The 21284-nt window shown below is 35.8% G+C and overlaps 1 protein-coding gene across 1 annotated transcript; it reads right to left on the bottom strand.

The window, feature by feature from the left end:
- Positions 1–403: 403 nt before the first annotated feature.
- Positions 404–19516, bottom strand: LOC120195170. The gene is made up of 2 exons (XM_039197260.1): positions 19170–19516; positions 404–947 (listed from the first exon to the last, which is right to left on the bottom strand). Exons 1-2 carry the CDS (start codon positions 19514–19516, stop codon positions 404–406), a joined length of 891 nt encoding a protein of 296 aa, XP_039053191.1.
- Positions 19517–21284: the final 1768 nt, after the last annotated feature.

Below are 21284 nucleotides of genomic sequence, written 5' to 3' on the forward strand. Positions count from 1 at the left end.
AAAGTCCCAACCCTTTTATATTCAATTAATTGATACCGCCTTCGTTAGATAACATTTCTGAAGCTCTGAAGCTGCCAATCTTAAGCTTCCTTTGTTTAATAAGAAAGAGAGACTTGACTCGAATTTTCTCATCTGCAATTAATACCGCCGTATGCTTCCCCATTCCTAATTGGTCAGACTTGGATTCCGTCTTCATCGTTTCCACCACTGCCACCTCCATATTCTAATCTTGTTCCGGACGTTCACCTCACATGAGTTACCCTCTACCAATCCTTGGTTCGTCTGACCCACATTAGCCGATTCCACAACTTCCTTTTGTTTTTCCCTTATTATAATCAGGTTGGGAAACTGACTTTGTTTGCTTCCAACACTAGTTATGGCTTGTTGCACCCTTTTCGCTATGTTAATCACCGTTTTCCTTCCTTCCTTTTACCGTTTCTCTATACCCCCCTTTGTTCTGAGAAATATTTTGTTGGGCAATATTCTCTTCTACACTAGCTAGCGTCTCAAACCGAGAACCTCTACCAATGCCTTGATCCTCAACAGTGATTGAAACAGTAGAGTTCTTCTTTCCAGCAATAGTTTTTTGCTTCCGGCTTGCCACTTGCTTCCATGGTCCATAAGGCTCCTCTGGAGTGATGGACTCATTAGCAACTTTTGTGATGGCAGTACTAGCCCGGTCACTTCCACCATTGCAAAACTCTTTCACATAACCATACTTACCACATTGATAACATATAGTCGGTAGTCCTTCGTACTCCACAACTTGATACCTTCCATCAATCCTAATTCCAGGAATTAGAGGCCTTTCCAGGTTGACAACAATGGCGAGTCTCACAAAGCGACCGTGCTTCCCTTCCGTGGTATTGTAGTCTATTTTCACAATCTTCCCCAGAGCGCCTGCAATCACCCTAAATAGACTCTTCGTGTAATACTTGTAGGGAAATCTATAGGTAACTTAAACCATACAAAAATCGAGTTCGGATGTGTCGTAACCGGTTTTTGCCCGGGCACGAATTTTTTACTTGACGAGAAAATTGATTTGAATAAATGATTTTTGAAAATAATTTGAGAGTCGCCATCGGCCTTTTGGGTCAGGTAGGTCGAATACCTAATTATTTTTTTTAAAAGAGTTTTAAGAAAACATCAATTAAAAAATGAACTGATCTGCATTTATAACCAAAAATTCGTTCTTTTTAATAATAAAAAGGGATTCGTGGTCGGTTACGTTTAGGGAAGGATTAGCACCCCTACAACGCCCAAAATTGGTACTTTTTAATTATAAATCGTCTCTATTAACAAATTTCAAAATATATTTAATTTATAATCTTATTATTTCGAAATTATATAAAAAATATTTATTTATTTAAAAATATCGGAAAAGGACTTCTAGGTGCCTTAAGACAGTTCTTTTCTTTGATATTAATAAATATTAATTTACATAAAATTAAATAATATATTTTTTAATTTTAAAATACCAGAATAGGACATCCAGTTGTATTAAGACTGCCCTTTTCTTCGATATTGAAAAATAAATGTTAAAATAATTTTTTTTAAAATAAATATTTATTTATTATATATATATTTATGACTACATAATAAAAATATTTTAATATATAAACAAGTAAAATTAAAATAATAAAATTACAATTAAAACTATATATTTAAAAGCAATAAAATAAATAAATATATTTAAAATTATTGACTGAATTATAGTAAATTAAAATTAAAAACCTAATTCAATATTAATCAAAATTATAGGGATTAAACATGATATTTTCTTATTTATTAATTTAGTGACTAAAATAAACTTATCTAAAATTCGAAAATATCATATTAAAATAAATTAAAAATATAAACTCGGGTTTAAAATATTACTTATTAAAATTAAGGGGTTAAATATGTTATTTATCCTAAATGTATTATTTTAATACAAAGGACTAAAATAAATAAAATTAAAATTAAAGAACCGAATTAAAAGGATTATAAATTGATTTAGTGACTAAAATGTAAAGTTTACAAATTAGGCTGACTGCGGAAAGGATTTAACTATTGTTTAATTACACGAATAACCCTTCCCGAAACGGCGTCGTTTGGGAAGGGCTATTTAAGCCCCTAACCCGGCTGGCCCTTCGGGCCAGCTATCCCATTTTCCTTTTTTTTTCTCTCAAACAGAGAGAGAGCCAGAGTTCTCTTTGGCCTCTCTCTATCTTCCCTCACCAGAGGGAATCCGGCAGCCGTCTGCCGCCGACCACCGCCTCCGGTGGTCGGAAATTCCCCAAATTCACCTAAAATATAGATCTAAACACCCTAAGACCGAATCCGGCCTTTGTTTCCCCAAAAAGACTCCTAATCGGAGTAAATATATGAAAATACCTTCGGTATTTTCTGTTCTCCGGCGATGTTTAGTGCTTCCGGCGATGGTCAAGGCTTCTTTGGTAGGCTTCTTTCCTTTCTTTTCTTTTATTTTTGGTTGCTGTGTTGTGGATTTCGTTTTTTTTTCTTTGTTTTTGCTGGTCTCCCTCTGTTGTTCCCTCTCTTTGTTCGCAGATGGGGTGATGGCTTTATAGCCATCACCGGCGCTCGTCTCGGACCGGTCCGAAGGGTGGAGTTCGGTGAGTCACCGAACTCCCAGTGGTGACTCACCGTTGGGATGACAGGTGTGCGACCGGAGTGGCGGCGAGGCTGAAGCAACGCCGCGTGGTCTTCTGGAATCTACGGCGGCGCTGGGACGTGTCCCTAGGGTATTGATACCCTAGGGTTTCCTCTGGCAAACTGTGGACTGTTGGATCAAACCAGATCCAACGGCTGAAATTGAGCGGCGGCAGATGGATAGAAAACCCTAATTGGGTTTTAGGGTTTCTGATTTGGGCCAGTTGGGTCCTTTGTAATTGGGCCGGTCCAATCTGGGCCTGTTTGTAATATTAATAAATAATATATATTAATAATAATAATTATTATAATAATAATAATTATTATAATAATACTAATAATAATAATAATAAAATGAGTAAAAAAATTTAGTATCTTCAGCTTCCCCTCTTTGCTCATTCTTGTGTTAACAAGAATAGGGAAAAGACGAAAAGATAAAAAAATAATTTTATCCATTTGGCTTCACTTGATAGCAATGTTGAATAAATTCTTCTCTTTCTTCAGATGAGTTCTTCTCATTATGAACTTTCCGCTGGGGATGATGTTGACATATTTCCTTCTGTGATAGAGTCATTCCAAAGGTTGAATAAGCTCTTCTCATTATGAACTTCTTCTTTCTTTTTCAGATGAATTCTTCTCATTATGAACTTCTTCTTCTTCAGATGAGTTCTTCTTATTATGAACTTCTCTGGAAAAGCTGATCCATCGAATGATGGATTTGAGCATAAGGTTGAACAAGCTCTTCTCATTATGAACTTCTTATTCCTTCTTCAGATGAGTTCTTCTCATTATGAACTTCTTCTGGAAAAGTTGATCCATCAAGTGATGGATTTGAGCATAAGGTTGAACAAATTCTTCTCATTATGAATTTCTTCTTCCTCCTTCAGATGAGTTCTTCTCATTATGAACTTTCTCTGGAAAAGCTGATCCATCAAGTGATGGATTTGAGCATAAGGTTGAACAAATTCTTCTCATTATGAATTTCTTCTTCCTCCTTCAGATGAGTTCTTCTCATTATGAACTTCTTCTGGAAAAGTTGATCCATCAAGTGATGGATTTGAGCATAAGGTTGAACAAATTCTTCTCATTATGAATTTCTTCTTCCTCCTTCAGATGAGTTCTTCTCATTATGAACTTTCTCTGGAAAAGCTGATCCATCAAGTGATGGATTTGAGCATAAGGTTGAACAAATTCTTCTCATTATGAATTTCTTCTTCCTCCTTCAGATGAGTTCTTCTCATTATGAACTTTCTCTGGAAAAGCTGATCCATCGAGTGATGGATTTAAATCTTTGCTAAAATCTTTGAAATTCCTGTCAAAATTCAACATGGATGAGAATGAATGAAAATGCACCTATTTTTGCAAATGCCTAAATATGATGCATGATTGTTAAGTTATTTGATTTCAGATTAGTGAGCTGAATATTTCTTCAGTTGTAGAAACCCAATAAATCTTTCTTCTTCAAATCAGAGAATCTATCATCTTTGACAAATGTAGATGTAGATATAATGTCACAAAACCTATTGAGAATAAAACTCAATAGTATAGGCTCTTGAAAAGCTTGCATTCATGCAACATGTTAATTCTGATAACAACTCATCTGATTATGAAGTGATCTTTCAAGATGATTTCATAGATATCGATAGTTCTTTTAATACCAAGAAATCTTGAATTCTGATTCTGATGAGGAGAATAAACTGTTATACTTGACAAAAATGGGATTCTCAGAGGATGAAGCTTCAATAGCCATGGAGAGATGTGGTCCATATTCATCAATTGCAAAATTGATAGATTTTATATGTGCTGCTCAAATGACTAAGGATGCTGACGCACTTCTTTCGGTAAAAGATGAGAATCCATTATGTGATGATCCCAATTACAAGAAAAGGTGAAACTTGTGCTATGATTTTTGGGAAAGGAATAAGCAAAAGAAGCTTGAAAAGAAACTTCTTAATGAAGACGATCATGCAATTCATCTTTTTATTCCAATGATTGTTTCTGGGTTTTATATCAAACCAAATCAGAGAATTCAAAGAACATTTCCAGAAGATGCTATTGGGTCTCCTTATTTCTACTATGAGCAAATTCATCTTTCAAATTTAATGATTGGTTCTGTGGTTTCATATCAAACAAGATCAGATAACTCAAAGAACACTTCCAGAAGATGTTATTAGCACATTCCTCTTCCAAATTCAATAACTGGTTTTACCAAACCAGATCAGATAACTCAAAGAACACTTCCAGAAGATGTTATTAGCACATTCCTCTTCCAAATTCAATAACTGGTTTTACCAAACCAGATCAGATAACTCAAAGAACACTTCCAGAAGATGCTATGAGCACATTCATCTTTCAAATTCAATGATTGGTTTTACCAAACCAGGTCAGATAAATCAAAGAACACTTCCAGAAGATGCTATGAGTACATTGCATTTGTTCCAGTTAATGTTTGGACTGGGATATCACAGTACTTATTAGATGTAAAGCCAGAATTTGTAGATTCGAAGCATTTTCATGCTACTACACTGAAAAGGGCTATATTCATAATTCTGCCAATTAAGAACAGATTTTCTCTTTATTCTGCTTCCTCCATGTGCTGATGCTTTTCCATTGACAAAGAAATGATGGCCTTCCTGGGATCCAAGAACAAAGTTGAACTGTTTATAAACATGTACAGGAAGTGCCAAATTAACAGAAAGGATCTGTAAGGATCTTGAAGCTTATGACAATTAGCCATATTCGAGTGTTCAGAAGTATGTTCTTGATGAGTGCTGAAAATGGAATCTAGTATGGGTTGGAAGGAATCAAGTTGCTCTACTTGAACCTGATGAGGTGGAAATGCTTCTAGGTTTCTCTAAAACTCAGATGCATGTTCCATGGTGGTATCAATGTCCTGTCCCTTTTCTCTAGGATCAATGATGCAGAAGTTGCCTTTTACTGTCTTGGCATACTTTTGAAAGCAGATGTGCAAGAACTGAATGATGATCGATTGGAGCAATTGATGAGTAGATTTGGCGGATTCGACCTTGTTGTCTGTTGTATCTAGCATAACAACATTATTGTTCATGGCTTTAAGATGGTGATGATTTGCTTACTTTGTATTCCATGTATTTAAAAGTATTAACATAAAGTGATATTCAGAAATCTTTAACTTATTTCAAAATTATGTTAATTCATAGAAGAATAAATTGAATTTTCGAAAATAAATTGAATCTCAAATAAATTGAACTTGAAATAGATAGAATTGTATTCAAAGTTATGGCAAGCATAAGAATGATAAAAATTCAAATGTCCCAACAAATTATTAGCATAAATATTTCTAAACTAATCAAATTGACACAATTTAGAGTAATGGTGTAAGCTTTTGTCTGGAAGATCTCAAACGTTGTCAAAATGCTTGTAGATGTGACGTTTCTCCCAAACTGTCAAAATCTTAAGAGGGTTCAATTGCCAGATGCCTAATATCAACCTGCATTTGAGCCGCCTTTTCAGGTTTTTAACTCAAATCCTTCCTTTGGTTACAAGATGCCCTTTTCGGGTTTTCACCTTGACCCCCTTTTTCTTTTTTCTTTTTCTCTTTTTTTTTCTTTTTTTTCTTCAAGCATAATATTTCTTGATAGAATCTGAGTTTATTGGATTTCTCAGAATTTTTCCATCCATTTCTGCCAAGATCAACGCTCCTCCGGAAAAGGCTTTTTTCACAACGTATGGCCCTTCCCAATTAGGCATCCATTTCCCACTGAAATCTTTATGTATAGGCAAAATCTTTTTTAGTACTAGATCACCCTCTTGGAATTCTCTTGGATGTACTTTTTTGTCATGAGACTTCATCATCCGTTTCTGATACATCTGTCCATGGCAAATAGCTTTCAATCTTTTCTCCTCAATAAGGTTCAATTGATCAAATCTAGCTTGGATTCATTCAGATTCATCCAATTTTGTTTCTCTCAAAATTCGAAGCGATGGAATCTCAAATTCAATTGGTAATACTGCTTCCATCCCATAGACTAAAGAAAAAGGCGTTGCCCCAGTAGATGTTCAAACAGTAGTTCGGTATGCGTATAGAGCAAAAGGTAACTTCTCATGCCAATCTTTGTAAGTTTCAGTGGTCTTTGTAATGATTCTCTTGATGTTCTTATTTGCTGCTTCAACTGCCCCATTCATCTTTGGATGATACGCCACTGAATTTGCATGTTTAATCTTAAACTGTGCACAAAGTTCGGTCATCATTTTGTTGTTCAGGTTCAGAGCATTATCTGTAATGATCCTTTCTGGTAGGCCATACCGGCAAACTATCTCTTTCTTTATGAATTTGCAGACTGTGGACCTCTTAATATTGGCATATGAAGCAGCTTCAACCCATTTGGTAAAATAATCAATTGCCACAAGGATGAAGCAATGTCCATTCGATGCTTTTGGTGTGATTGCTCCAATGACATCTATTCCCTACATAGAAAATGGCCAGGGTGCTGTCATTACATGTAAAGGAAAATGGGGGTACATGAATCTTGTCTGCATATATCTGGCATTTATGACATTTCCTTATATAATCAATGCAATCTGTGTGCATGGTAGCCCAATAGTATCCATATCTCATTATTTTTCTGGCCATGGAAAGACCATTTGCATGTGTTCCACATATTCCACTGTGTACTTCTTCAATGATGCTTCTAGCTTCGCTGGTATTTAAACATCTCAATAGCATTTGATCATTGCTTCTTCTATACATAATCTCTCCCATCAAGAAAATATCCAGCAGCCATTCTTCTCAAGGTTCTTTTATCAATTTCCGATGCATTTGGTGGATAACTTTGATTTTTGATATATTGCAAAATATCATGATACCATGGTTTACCATCTACCTCTTCTTCCACACTATAACAATGTGCAGGAATTTCATATACTTGCATTTTGATTGGCATCATATCAACTTTCTTAGTTGCTTGAAACATAGCAGCTAATGTAGCCAAAGCATCTGCCATTTGATTTTCTTCTCGAGGGAGATAATTGAAGGTGACTCTCTCAAATTCTTTCACTAATTCGAGGGTAAAATTTCGGTATTCCAACAATTTGGGATCTTTTGTTTCCCATTCTCCTCGTAATTGATACACCACTAAAGATGAATCTCCATATATTTTGAGACATTTGATTTTTCTTTCTATAGCTGCTTTCAATCCCATGGCACAAGCTTCGTATTCCGCCATGTTATTGGTGCAAAAGAACTCCAGTCTACTTGTAAAGGGATAATAAACATTTTCTGGAGAAATTAACACTGCCCCGATTCCTCGTCCCAAAGCATTGGATGCTCCGTCAAAGTAAAGCTTCCAAGATGCAGATGCATCATTTGTCCTGACTTCTTCATTCATGGATATGCACAACAAATCTTCATCGGGAAAATTGAAACTCAAAGGCTGATAATCATTTGATACACGACTGGCCAGAAAATCAGCTATGACACTTCCTTTTATCGCTTTTTGGTTGACATATACAATATCAAATTCAGATAATAACATTTGCCATCTAGCCATTCTGCCTGTCAAAGCTGGTGATTCCATTAAGAATTTTAAAGGATCAAGTTTGGATATCAACCAAGTAGTATGGTATAACATTTATTGTCTGAGTCTTCGAGTAGCCCACACCAAGGCACAACATAATTTTTGTATTGGTGGATATCGAATTTCACAATCAGTAAATTTCTTGCTCAGATAATAAATAGCTTTTTCTTTCCTTCCAGATTCATCATGCTGTCCTAGTACACATCCCATCGAATTTTCGAAGACCGTCAAGTAGAGAATTAACGGTTTATCAGGCATTGGTGATACTAAAATGGGGGGCATTGGATAAATATTTCTTAATAATATCCAAAGTTTCTTGACATTCTTCATTCCAGACTTCAGGATTATTCTTTCGAAGTAATTTAAACACTGGATCACATTTGTCAGTTAATTGAGAAATGAACCGAGATATATAATTTAATCTTCCCAAAAAGCCTCGAACTTCTTTTTTTGTATTGGGTGGTGGAAGATCTTGAATTGCTTTTACTTTATCTGGATCAATCTCGATTCCTTTTTTGCTGACCACAAATCCCAAAAGTTTTCCAGAAGTTACCCCGGAAAGTGCATTTTGCGGGGTTGAGCTTTAATTCATATTTCCTCAATCTCTGGAAAAGCTTTCTCAGATTTTGAATATGTTCTTCTTCAGTTCGAGATTTGGCAATCATGTCATCTACATATACTTCAATCTCTTTGTGCATCATGTCATGAAACAAAGTTACCATGGCTCTTTGATACGTTGCCCCTGCATTTTTCAATCCAAATGGCATCACTTTATAACAGAATGTGCCCCACATGGTTACAAATGTTGTTTTTTCCATGTCTTCAGGATTCATTTTTATCTGATTATATCCTGAAAAGCCATCCATAAATGAAAACCATGCGTGTCCTGCAGTATTATCTACCAATGTGTCTATGTGGGGTAATGGAAAGCTATCTTTCGGACTAGCTTTGTTGAGATCTCTGTAATCCACACACATTCGAACTTTCCCATTTTTCTTTGGTACGGGAACAATGTTGGCTACCCATTCTGGGTATTTGGCTGCCTGTAGGAAACCTGCATTGATCTGTTTCATCACTTCCTCTTTGATCTGCAACAACATTTCTGGTCTCATTCGCCTGAGCTTTTGTTGGACCGGTTTATATTCTGGATTGATTGGAAGCTTATACATCACTATATCTGTACTCAAGCCAGGCATATCTTGATAAGACCAAGCGAAGATATCTTTGAACTCTTGAAGGAGATTTATCAATTCTTGTTTTATCTGGATTGTCAGAGTAGTACCAATTTTCACCTCTTTCATTTCTTCATCTATTCCCAAATTCACAGTCTCAATCTCTTCTTTTGTGGGGTAGAATTTGTTTGTCTTCTTTTTCTACCAATCTTAATAGTTCAGTAGGAACATCACATTCCAGTTCATCCTCACACCCATTGATTTCTTCCAGACATATGGGTTGCTCTAAATTAATCTCTTGATTAAATTTAGGAATAAACATGCTATTAACATGGTTACACCTGCAAATTTAAGTCGGACATATTTCCGAAAGAATATAGTAAATTTATGAAATAAATAAATGTAAAAATGTAAGAAAATGTAAAGAATGATTGCCATCTGAAAATTTTAAAGAAAATTTCTTATATTTAACATAATTTCCTTTACAAGATAAAAGTTTTCATATTTTTGAGCTAAACATAAAGATTAGTTCTGAATATTACTCTGCGTTAATATTAAAAACTATAGGAAGATCTTCAGTGGTCCAATTGTTGAGTGTTTCTCCAGGAAAACATGGGTGAATCTTATCCAAGTATTTGTCAGTCTTGTTGTCATTCATGATCATGTTGATAAATAATCCATTCATAGCTTCTTCAACTATGTTTTGATCTTTCGTCAACTTTTCTTCTTTAAAGACTTCAACAAGCTGCCGTTCTACATTAATTGTTCCCCCTGATCTGAATGTGGTCTTCAACTGTGGGAAAAACATGTGTTTCCAAAGGATTTCTTTCCCTTTCAACCTTGCCTTTCTGTCATCACATATTCTTTTCATCTCTTTGTTCTTTTGCTGAAAATTGGGCTTAAATCCAAGCCCAAAACGATCTTTCTTTATCTGTATATTTACAGGAACCGAAATCCCTTGAAGATTCTTTCCTAAACCTTTCCCAGCTTAAGCTCCGATGCCTAAAGTTTGTCGTACCGTCATCCTGGTACAATCAGATAATCTGGGATATGGAATTTTGTTTCCTTCTGCAATAAAGGTTGCATTTACAAATTCAAGAGCTCGAAAAGAGCATTCAAGAGCATCATCATTGGTTTCGATATATGGAACATCACTTGTTACCGACACAATGATTTCTTCTTCAGCTCCTACGCATATTAGTTGTCCATCAACAACAAATTTCAATTTCTGATGTAATGAAGAAGGAACGGCTCCTGCTGAATGAATCCATGGCCTCCCTAATAAACAATTATATGTAGGGTGTATGTCCATCACCACAAAGTCAATATTGTATACGACTGGTCCAATTAACAACGGTATTTCCATTTTCCCGAGCACCCTCTTTTTGAGTACCATCAAAGGCTCGCACTACATTCTGATAACTCTTCATGTGTGATTGATCCACAGGCATTCTTTGAAGTGTGACTAGTGGCATCAAGTTGAGAGCGGATCCATTGTCAATCAATACTCCTGGCAAAACATGACCATGACAATGTGTCGTGATATTCAAAGCTTTTACTGACCCCATTCCGCCTTCCGGTATTTCATCATCCGTGAACGTTATGTAATTGTCAGCGGCTATATGTCCCACAATTCTGTCAAGTTTATTGAGGGATATATCTTCAGGGATAAATGTTTGATTGAGAATTTTCATCAAAGCATTTCTATGTGCTTCTGAATTCATCAATAGATCAAGAATAGAAATTCTCGCTTGTTGTTTGTGTAGTTGTTCAACCACACTATACTCACTATGTTTCAGGAATTTCAAAAATTCTTGGGCTTGTTTTTCTGTCACAGGCTCATTGAATGCTGGAGGGGATTCATCATCAAATACCTTCTGAGGTATTGCCATGGCTTTTCCTTTTGCTTTCACTTGTTCTGAAGCATTGGATGTTTCGGGAGAGTAACATCTCCCACTTCTTGTAAAGAACCCGACTTCGCTCACTGCTTCAGACGTCGATGTTGTATCCAAACTCTGTATTTTCTCTTCTGTTTTTTCTAGAGAAACAGATCCTTCTACCATTGAAACATTGGTAGTATAATTCCAAGGTACCCTGCGGGTATCTTTGTATGGAAATGGTAGAGGAGTGGTGATAACTATTTTCGGCTTTATTGGTGCAGGAATCACCGTAGATGATTTCACATTAATGATCACAGGATCATTTATTCTTTGACTAGGTTTAGAATCCTCTGATGAGCAAACATCATCTTCTTTTTTCCCTGGTTCTTCTTCAAAGAATTCTATTTCTCTGTTGTTCATCAATTTTTGCACCAAATCCCTAAACTCAGGACATAGTTGAATTTTATGCCCTTTCTCTTGATGATATTCACAATAATTCTTGCCTTCATTCTGCTTTGGCCTGAATTGTTGTGGAATTATACCGGCTAAAAAGTGTTGTTGGGAATACCCAAACAAAAGGAGATTTAATTTCAGAAATGTCAGTTTTTGCTTTCTTTCTGTTCTCTTCCTGAATTGTATTCACGTTTTTATCTCCATGATTTGGAAATGGATGATTTGATGCAGATGGTGTATTGAATTCCAACTTTCCAGTGTTGATCAAATTTTGAACCACCCTTTTGAATGCCAAACAGTTTTCAATAGAATGACCCATAATTTCTTCATGGTAAACACAGTGTGCCTTTGTATCATACCAAGGAGGGAATGGTGGTTGCATGGGAACCAAAGGATAGGGTCGTATGATATCTGCTTTTAATAGCGAATCATAGATCTCTGCATATGGTACTGGTAAAGGTGTAAAAGACAACCTTTCATTTTCCTTTCGAGATCCTCTGGACTCTGCTCGATTAGTGTTTGTTTCCTCTTTCTTAACCCTTGGCTGGGTTATTGTAACACTTTTCGATGAATCCTTGTTGTAAGATTTGCATTGTTGACTTCATTCTCTTTTTTCCGGTACATAGGTCTTTTGGAACTAGACCCTTCATTTGATTCAATTTTGCCACTTTTCAAGACATTTTCAATGAGTTCTCCAGAAATGACCAAATCTGCAAAATTTCTGGTTGTATTCCCCATTAGATGATTTAAATAAGGAGCTTTCAATGTATGGACAAATATTAATGTGGCCTCTTTTTCTGACAAAGGTGGTTGAACTTGGGCTGCTGTGTCACGCCATCTCTGGGCATACTGTCTGAACGTTTCATTATTCTTTTTCTCCAAATTTTGGAGAGTCCATCTATCAGGGACCATGTCTGTTACGTGGCGATACTGCTCTAAGAATGCTTTAGCCAGATCTTTCCAGGATCTAATGTTGGCTTTGGTCAATTGAGTATACCATTTTAAAGCTGGTCTTGTCAAACTATCCTGAAAGCAGTGAATTAACAATTTCTCGTCTTTCACATATCCTGCCATTCTGCGACAAAACATAGTAATGTGGGATGAAGGGCATGTAGTACCATCATATTTATCAAATTCGGGAGCTTTGAACTTGATGGGGAGGATTTGGTCTGGAACCAAACTCAACTCACTAGCGTCAAACCCATAAAATGATTCAGTTATTTCCACGGATTTTATTCGTTCTTCTAAGCTCTTGATCTGTCTGGTCAAATCTTCATTTACTTTTTCTTTCTCATTCAGCTCATTCAAATCTGGGATTAAATGCTCAGTATTAAGATCCCCTGTTTTCACATCTGATATAAGTGGATTTTTGCTTGAAGATGCAGGATCCACTTGTCTATTTTCATGTGGTTTGGCTTCTTGAAATGCTGATGTACGAGCATTGATTTGTATAGGTGTAGTACCAGAGTGATAAATTGGTTCTGGTGGAAAACCTAGAGGATACATAGGTTCTTGGTTGAAAGATACAGGATTTTCATGCCTTTTTCCAATGATAGCCTGCCTTTTAAACATGTCCTCTATTTTCTGCATCATGCTGTCTGGTGAATTTGCAATACTGTCTTCAATTTTTTCCAGCTTCATTCTCATTTCTGCTTGTTCTTTATTATGTTGTTCCTCAATACGTTGTATTTTATCCTCCATAATTCTCTTAGTAGCTTGTCTAGTACCGTAGTGATGTTGTATTTCTCTTTTGGCCAGAATAACTGCGATTGAAAAATCTTTTAATATTATTTTTTTCAAATTTTAATTAATGAATTTTATCTTGATAATAAAAATTATACATAAAGAAAATCATGAAATGAATAATGAATGTATGCAAAATGCATGTATGCAAAAAGGTATTGATCCCAAAAAGTTAATTGTCATAGAACAACTTTCATCGGCATACAAAAGTTTCTTTATAATAGTTCATAACTACAGATAAGGCGTAGCTTTCCTATTAAGCTCTATAATTTCTTTCATTAACCATGACACCTTCTTTCCGCACTTAGAAACTGGATCAACGTGATGCTCAATTATTTTGGCTTCAACAGGTAGTTCCCCAACATATCTAGCAACTTCGCTCATTTGTACCATGGCCTCGAACACCATATTACTTCTTTCTTTGCTTCTTTCAACATAGAAATCAGTTGACTTTTGCCATTGTTCATTTGTTCCTTCAAGAGTTTGCTCTAACTCAGTGATTCTGACTTGACAATTGTGCAGAATTTTTTCAAGATCTCTAATGCGTCTTCGCAGTGAAGCACTTTCCTCATTACTTTCTTTGAGATCATTAGGTCCTAGACGAACCTTTTCTTGAAATAATGATTCTTCAAGTTGAAAAATGTAAGCGTTAAACTCTGAGTTTTTGTTTCTAGACTGATCCAGATCTTCTTCAAGGTTTGTTCGTGCTTCTTGCGTTCTTTGATTAATCTTCTGGATTTGAACATTCTTGTTTCTGCATCTTTGCATCCAATTACTAGCCACTTCTTGCTCTATCTCAAGTTTGGTGTTGAAATTCTTTCTTTCCAGCTCCCATTTTTCTTTTTCAACATTGAATTCTTCAATCTTTTGGCCCCTGACTTCAAGTTCAGCAATCAGCTGGTTCATTTCAGATTCAAATCCCTGGAACATGATATTTTTCTCACCTTCAAATTTATCAAAGATGTCATTCTTCATTTCTTCTAAATCTTTGGCTCGATCCCTTTCTCTTTGCATTTCATTCATGATCTCGTGGTGTTCAGCCTTGTGTTTTATAATTCGCTCTCTTCTGTCGACCTCAAAATCTTCCATTTTTTGCTTTCCTTTCTCAAGGCTTTTGAGTAGACGGCTATTCTTTCCTTTCAGATCTTCAACTCGACTTTTCTCGATGTTCAATTCTCTGGTCATCTGTACCGTTGATTGGCTTGGTCCTGATGCTTTCCGGGATTTATATAACTCTTGGTAATTTTTCTTTAATGCTCTAAATTCACCATCAACTTTTTTTTTGTTTTCTCTCAACATTGCACATTGTGATGAATGAAAGTCAATATCAACACCCAACATAGCTTTATCTCGTCTCATTTGCTCTAATTCTCTTGACCATCCTTCTTTTTCTGCTTCAAACTCAGCTCTCAGGATTTCAATCTCTGATGGAACCACCTTAATGCGATCTTCCATAGAGATATCCTCATTTTGATCTGGTAGAGGAATATTTTCATTTTTCCTGACATATCTCCATTCTTCATAATCAGGAGTTAGCATTTCTTTTGCTGCTTTAGCTCGGATACAAAAAGTTGTTTTCCAAGCTGTAACGGCCTCCATGATATTTCTTTTATAATTTCTGCTGTGGAATGCGAACTCAGATGAATGTAATCCAGCGGTGACAGGTACAAATTGACGACCTTCATACTGCCTTATGACCAGAAGTGGTGCGTATCCAATTCCTCCCCATAATCCGAGTAGCATTATCCAATTGTAATCTCCACATTTGTAAAAGAATTCCCTTTGGATTTTCCACGGGGCTCGCCAAACAATGTCATTGCTTTGCAGATTTCGAAAGACATTAATCCACATATCTTTCTTAATTTCTTTCGGCCATTCCTGCTCCAGAAATTCTTTTAATGGTGAGTAATCCGTATTAAAGCGTCGGTATGAAATCTTTTCTGTCCTCCAGAAATGACTACGGACCAAAACATATAACAACTGGGTACACCCTGAGAATCGTCCACCTCCTAGCTTTCTACAAGCATTTAACGACCTGAAGGTCTCTGCTAGAATTGCAGAAGCAGGATTAATCTTTTTCGGTACCTGTTCAAACAAATCTACCACTGCAGCTTCAACATATCCCAATTCTTTTGGGAAGATGACCATACCATACATACCCAGAGCAAATAAATCGAATCGTACTTTAATATCTGGATGGCTCTGAATAAGTTCTTTAATGTTGGTCCAAGCAATGCCTTCGCTTTCGCCTTTTTGTTTTGTACGGGATGCTACCCATTCTTCTCGTACCCCGACAATCTTTGCTAATTTAACTCGAAAGGGTTGAGTTTTAATTGACTTTGAATAGATTCGATTCTCCAAAGCCCCTTCGATATGTAGCAAAGTTGTGTACTCTTCAATAGTAGGGACCAAGTCCTCTTTATTGAGAGTGAAGCAATTGTACCCTGGATTCCAGAATTGAATTAGGGCTCTGAGTAATTCATCATCAACTTCGACATAGAGCAAATATGGGATGTCTCCGTAAGTCTGATAAAACTGCAATTTTTTGTTTGAATCCCAACTTTCCCAAATACTTCGCAAATCTTGCATATCATTTCTTTTTAACGAAACTGGAGCATAACTGGCCAAGTCAGATACATAATCATCATGCAGACTGTCTCCTTCTTGTCTTTGTAAGTCCTCAGCCCACTGTCTTACTTCTGAGTTTAGAATTACTTGATTTGAACACTTTTTATCCATGGATGAAGGCTTTCCAATGAGACAATTAACACGAGGATCAATTCCTTTTATCCTGTATGATGCTATGCAAACAAAAGATAAAGAACACACAAAAGAAATGAATTAGTTTACATAATAAAGAAATTTAATAATAACATTTACCTAAATATTTTTATTTAAACATGCTTTTTCTAAATTTAAATAATTTAAATATACATGTAATTTAATCAGTAAAGAAAATAAATAAATTAACAGGAAAGTTAGAATTCATTTCTCCTGTGTGTACACCTATTTTGGACAAAATTTCGGCATGACTTTAGATCGGAGGAGTTTCTAGGGTTATTTATATGCAAGGTTTCAGATCTAAGAATAAAGGTACCCGAATTGTCTTTGTCAGTGCCCCCTTGGGTTACTAACCCTCAATCCTAGTCCATCACAGACTAAAATGGATCGAGTTTAATTCGAGAGGATACATTTCTCTATGTCTGACACGGAGAATAAATTCTCACGAAGACATAGAGCATATGAACCCCGAAAGTTACTTGCTAGGTCTGACACGGAGAATAAATTCTCACGAAGACGTCGCTTTCACTCCCACTTAAAAGGGACAAACTCAATTATAGAGCTTATGTTATGCAATGTAAGTACTATGTGTGGGGAGAAATGTTCAAACCTTTGACAGAAAAATAAATAATGAAATAACATACTTGTAAATAAAATGAAATATTAATAATATATATAAATACTATAAAAATAATATGTATATATAAAAAAAAACAATTATAAATTAAATATATGAAATTTTAATTTATAATTAATAGAGACAATTTATAATTGATTTTTAAAAGTTTGACTTATCCCCAGCAGAGTCGCCAAGCTGTCGTAACCGGTTTTCGCCCGGGCACGAATTTTTTACTTGACGAGAAAATTGATTTGAATAAATGGTTTTTGAAAATAATTTGAGAGTCGCCATCGGCCTTTTGGGTCAGGTAGGTCGAATACCTAATTATTTTTTTAAAAGAGTTTTAAGAAAACATCAATTAAAAAATGAACTGATCTGCATTTATAACCAAAAATTCGTTCTTTTTAATAATAAAAAGGGATTCGTGGTCGGTTACATTTAGGGAAGGATTAGCACCCCTACAACGCCCAAAATTGGTACTTTTTAATTATAAATTGTCTCTATTAACAAATTTCAAAATATATTTAATTTATAATCTTATTATTTCGAAATTATATAAAAAATATTTATTTATTTAAAAATATCGGAAAATGACTTCTAGGTGCCTTAAGACAGTTCTTTTATTTGATATTAATAAATATTAATTTACATAAAATTAAATAATATATTTTTTAATTTTAAAATACCAGAATAGGACATCCAGTTGTATTAAGACTGCCCTTTTCTTCGATATTGAAAAATAAATGTTAAAATAATTTTTTTTTAAATAAATATTTATTTATTATATATATATTTATTATGACTACATAATAAAAATATTTTAATATATAAACAAGTAAAATTAAAATAATAAAATTACAATTAAAACTATATATTTAAAAGTAATAAAATAAATAAATATATTTAAAATTATTGACTGAATTATAGTAAATTAAAATTAAAAACCTAATTCATATTAATCAAAATTATAGGGATTAAACATGCTATTTTCTTATTTATTAATTTATTGACTAAAATAAACTTATCTAAAATTCAAAATATCAGATTAAAATAAATTAAAAATATAAACTCGGGTTTAAAATATTACTTATTAAAATTAAGGGATTAAATCTGTTATTTATCCTAAATATATTATTTTAATACAAAGGACTAAAATAAATAAAATTAAAATTAAAGAACCGAATTAAAAGGATTATAAATTGATTTAGTGACTAAAATGTAAAGTTTACAAATTAGGCTGACTGCGGAAAGGATTTAACTATTGTTTAATTACACGAATAGCCCTTCCCGAAACGGCGTCGTTTGGGAAGGGCTATTTAAGCCCCTAACCGGCTGGCCCTTCGGGCCAGCTATCCCATTTTCCTTTTTTTTTTCTCTCAAACAGAGAGAGAGCCAGAGTTCTCTCTGGCCTCTCTCTATCTTCCCTCACCAGAGGGAATCCGGCAGCCGTCTGCCGCCGCAAATTCTACCGCCGACCACCGCCTCCGGTGGTCGGAAATTCCCCAAATTCACCTAAAATATAGATCTAAACACCCTAAGACCGAATCCGACCTTTGTTTCCCCAAAAAGACTCCTAATCGGAGTAAATCTATGAAAATACCTTCGGTATTTTCTGTTCTCCGGCGATGTTTAGTGCTTCCGGCGATGGTCAAGGCTTCTTTGGTAGGCTTCTTTCCTTTCTTTTCTTTTATTTTTGGTTGCTGTGTTGTGGATTTCATTTTTTTTTCTTTGTTTTTGCTGGTTTCCCTCTGTTGTTCCCTCTCTTTGTTCGCAGATGGGGTGATGGCTTTATAGCCATCACCGGCGCTCGTCTCGGACCGGTCCGAAGGGTGGAGTTCGGTGAGTCACCGGACTCCCAGTGGTGACTCACCGTTGGGATGACAGGTGTGCGACCGGAGTGGCGGCGAGGCTGAAGCAACGCCGCGTGGTCTTCTGGAATCTACGGCGGCGCTGGGACGTGTCCCTAGGGTATTGATACCCTAGGGTTTCCTCTGGCAAACTGTGGACTGTTGGATCAAACCAGATCCAACGGCTGAAATTGAGCGGCGGCAGATGGATAGAAAACCCTAATTGGGTTTTAGGGTTTCTGATTTGGGCCAGTTGGGTCCTTTGTAATTGGGCCGGTCCAATCTGGGCCTGTTTGTAATATTAATAAATAATATTTATTAATAATAATAATAATAATTATAATAATAATAATTATAATAATACTAATAATAATAATAAAATGAGTAAAAAAAATTTTTAGTATCTTCAGGATGATCATCAGACGTATCAAAGTTCCTCGACCACAGTTGAACAGTGTGATAGCTACCGTACACCATCCAGGACCTCCAGACACACACTGAAATAGTCATTCTCTAAAACAAATCGAACGATGAAATAGTAATTATCCAGATCCACTAACTGTATCTCCCCCGCGGTTCTCCATAGAATTTGGATACGGTTCAGTAACGCGTTATAACAAATCTTCTTCCCCAGCAAGCGTACAATGATCGACTTGGAGAGTTTTTCATCAATTGAATCGTGAACCCTCTCCGAAAAACATATACTCGGTATGGTTCCTTTCATTCCAATTTTAACATCTCCCTCACGTAAATCAACATCCAAATCGGCAATGAAGTTATCTCTTTTTCGATTTTCTGTGCTTCCAGCCACCATATCCCTAAAGGATGGCTTAACAACACTTTCAACATTCTTTACTAAATGCTTCTACTCATGATTTTCCTTTGTTTGCGACACTGCTTCCTGCCCATCAATCTCCATTCCATTCTCGATCTGATCCAAGACACGAAACGCGCTTGCATCATTCCTGGGTCTTTTCCCCCACTGGTAAATCAACAACCGGGATCCCATGTCCCGGCCTTTCCAGACTCGTGGTCGACACATCCTAAACTAGTTTATCCGGCGGCCAGCCGTTGGGTCAACTGCGGAGATGGCAGAAGGGTTTCCAATATTTTCGGCGGCCAGCCAGTTGGGTCGACACAATCCGACTTTCTTTTATAAAATTGGACCATAAAAATATGGTTAGCGGAACAACGAATTCTGCAATTCAGTCATGTATGGTTCGTAGCCCACTTTTTTCAAAGAATAACTACATTTGTTGCTAAACAACGATTAAATTGCATTTTCAACAAGCTACAATAGTTCTTACATTAAATAAAAAGAAACAAAACTAACCTGCATACATTAATCTACGGATGTTTTAGAGCCCAATGGCCACCCTCTGAGCGAAACCCGGTCGTGTTCTAGTGGGCATTCGAAGAAGCCCTGTTATTTGGAGCTCCGTTACATCCCAGCAAAACCGTGCTCTACATCAAGAATTGTCAAGGATGACAGATTACAGACGGTAAACAGAAGAATTTAGTGGCGGAGTGGCAATGCTAGGTGAAGGCAGGCTATAACTTGTTGGAAAAGGTATCCGCCCAAAATAGTTTGGTGAAGGCACCCTGTACCTTGTTGGATAAGGTATGTGCCTAAAATAGTTATTCAAATTCTTTTTTCATACAGAGGATCCATACCAAAAGGATGACATCATGAGAAACCAAAGATGATGAAGTGCATTAACTACAAAAGATGGAAATGGAATGCATTTACCAGACCTGATATAATATAGCATGTCTATGACTATGAGATCCTCATGGACCGTGAAGCTAAGTGATCATGATACAACATAAATCGCTTCTCCAATCAATGATGCACTCCCTAAATACATCAATGCAAAGCAAAGAAAATATACTGCACCAACTTACTGAAAATAAATGCAGAAAACTGGTAAAGAAAAGGGTATTGTATGGAAGCTTCGCTCTGGTTTTCTGATTCTTTTATGCCTTTCTTTTCTTTGGTAACGGGGATTGCCTTGATTTCTTTCTACTGTTACTTGGGCTGAAGGCTATTGATTTGAATGATTGGTACCAGTCGTGGAGATTAAAAAGATCGCCATGCTCTTGAGCAAGTTTATATTTAAAACCACACAACAGCAGTACACATGTTTCAACAATGACACCCTATGAACAAGCAGAGAACTGAATATTTTTTATGAACACCGATGAGAATTTAAAATCTATCCTTATTTGGGAGACCAAAGAAAAATTCCTTAAATGAAAATTGCTCAAAATTACAAACTGTTTCTGTTTCATGAGTAATAACAAATAGGTTATCAAATTCACGACAGCCAGGAACGTGTTAAACAACATTCTTTGCAGATCTAGAAAGTTTGCTTCACATATTCAAATGCAAATCAAACCTCATGCTCACCAGTCGAAGCTTGTTAACATCTTTAAAACAGAAAATTTCATGAAAAGGTATGCACTCAATCGGACACATATAATCCTTGTTTCACACAAAATTACAAGTTGGTAATTTAGAAACAGTTTAATAACAAGAGACTGCAATGGTTTTCGATGCACTATGCCATCTAGCCAAGGAT

Source organism: Hibiscus syriacus, unplaced genomic scaffold (genome assembly GCF_006381635.1).
Source record: "Hibiscus syriacus cultivar Baekdansim isolate YM2019G1 unplaced genomic scaffold, ASM638163v2 tig00117007_pilon, whole genome shotgun sequence".
NCBI lineage: Eukaryota > Viridiplantae > Streptophyta > Magnoliopsida > Malvales > Malvaceae > Hibiscus > Hibiscus syriacus.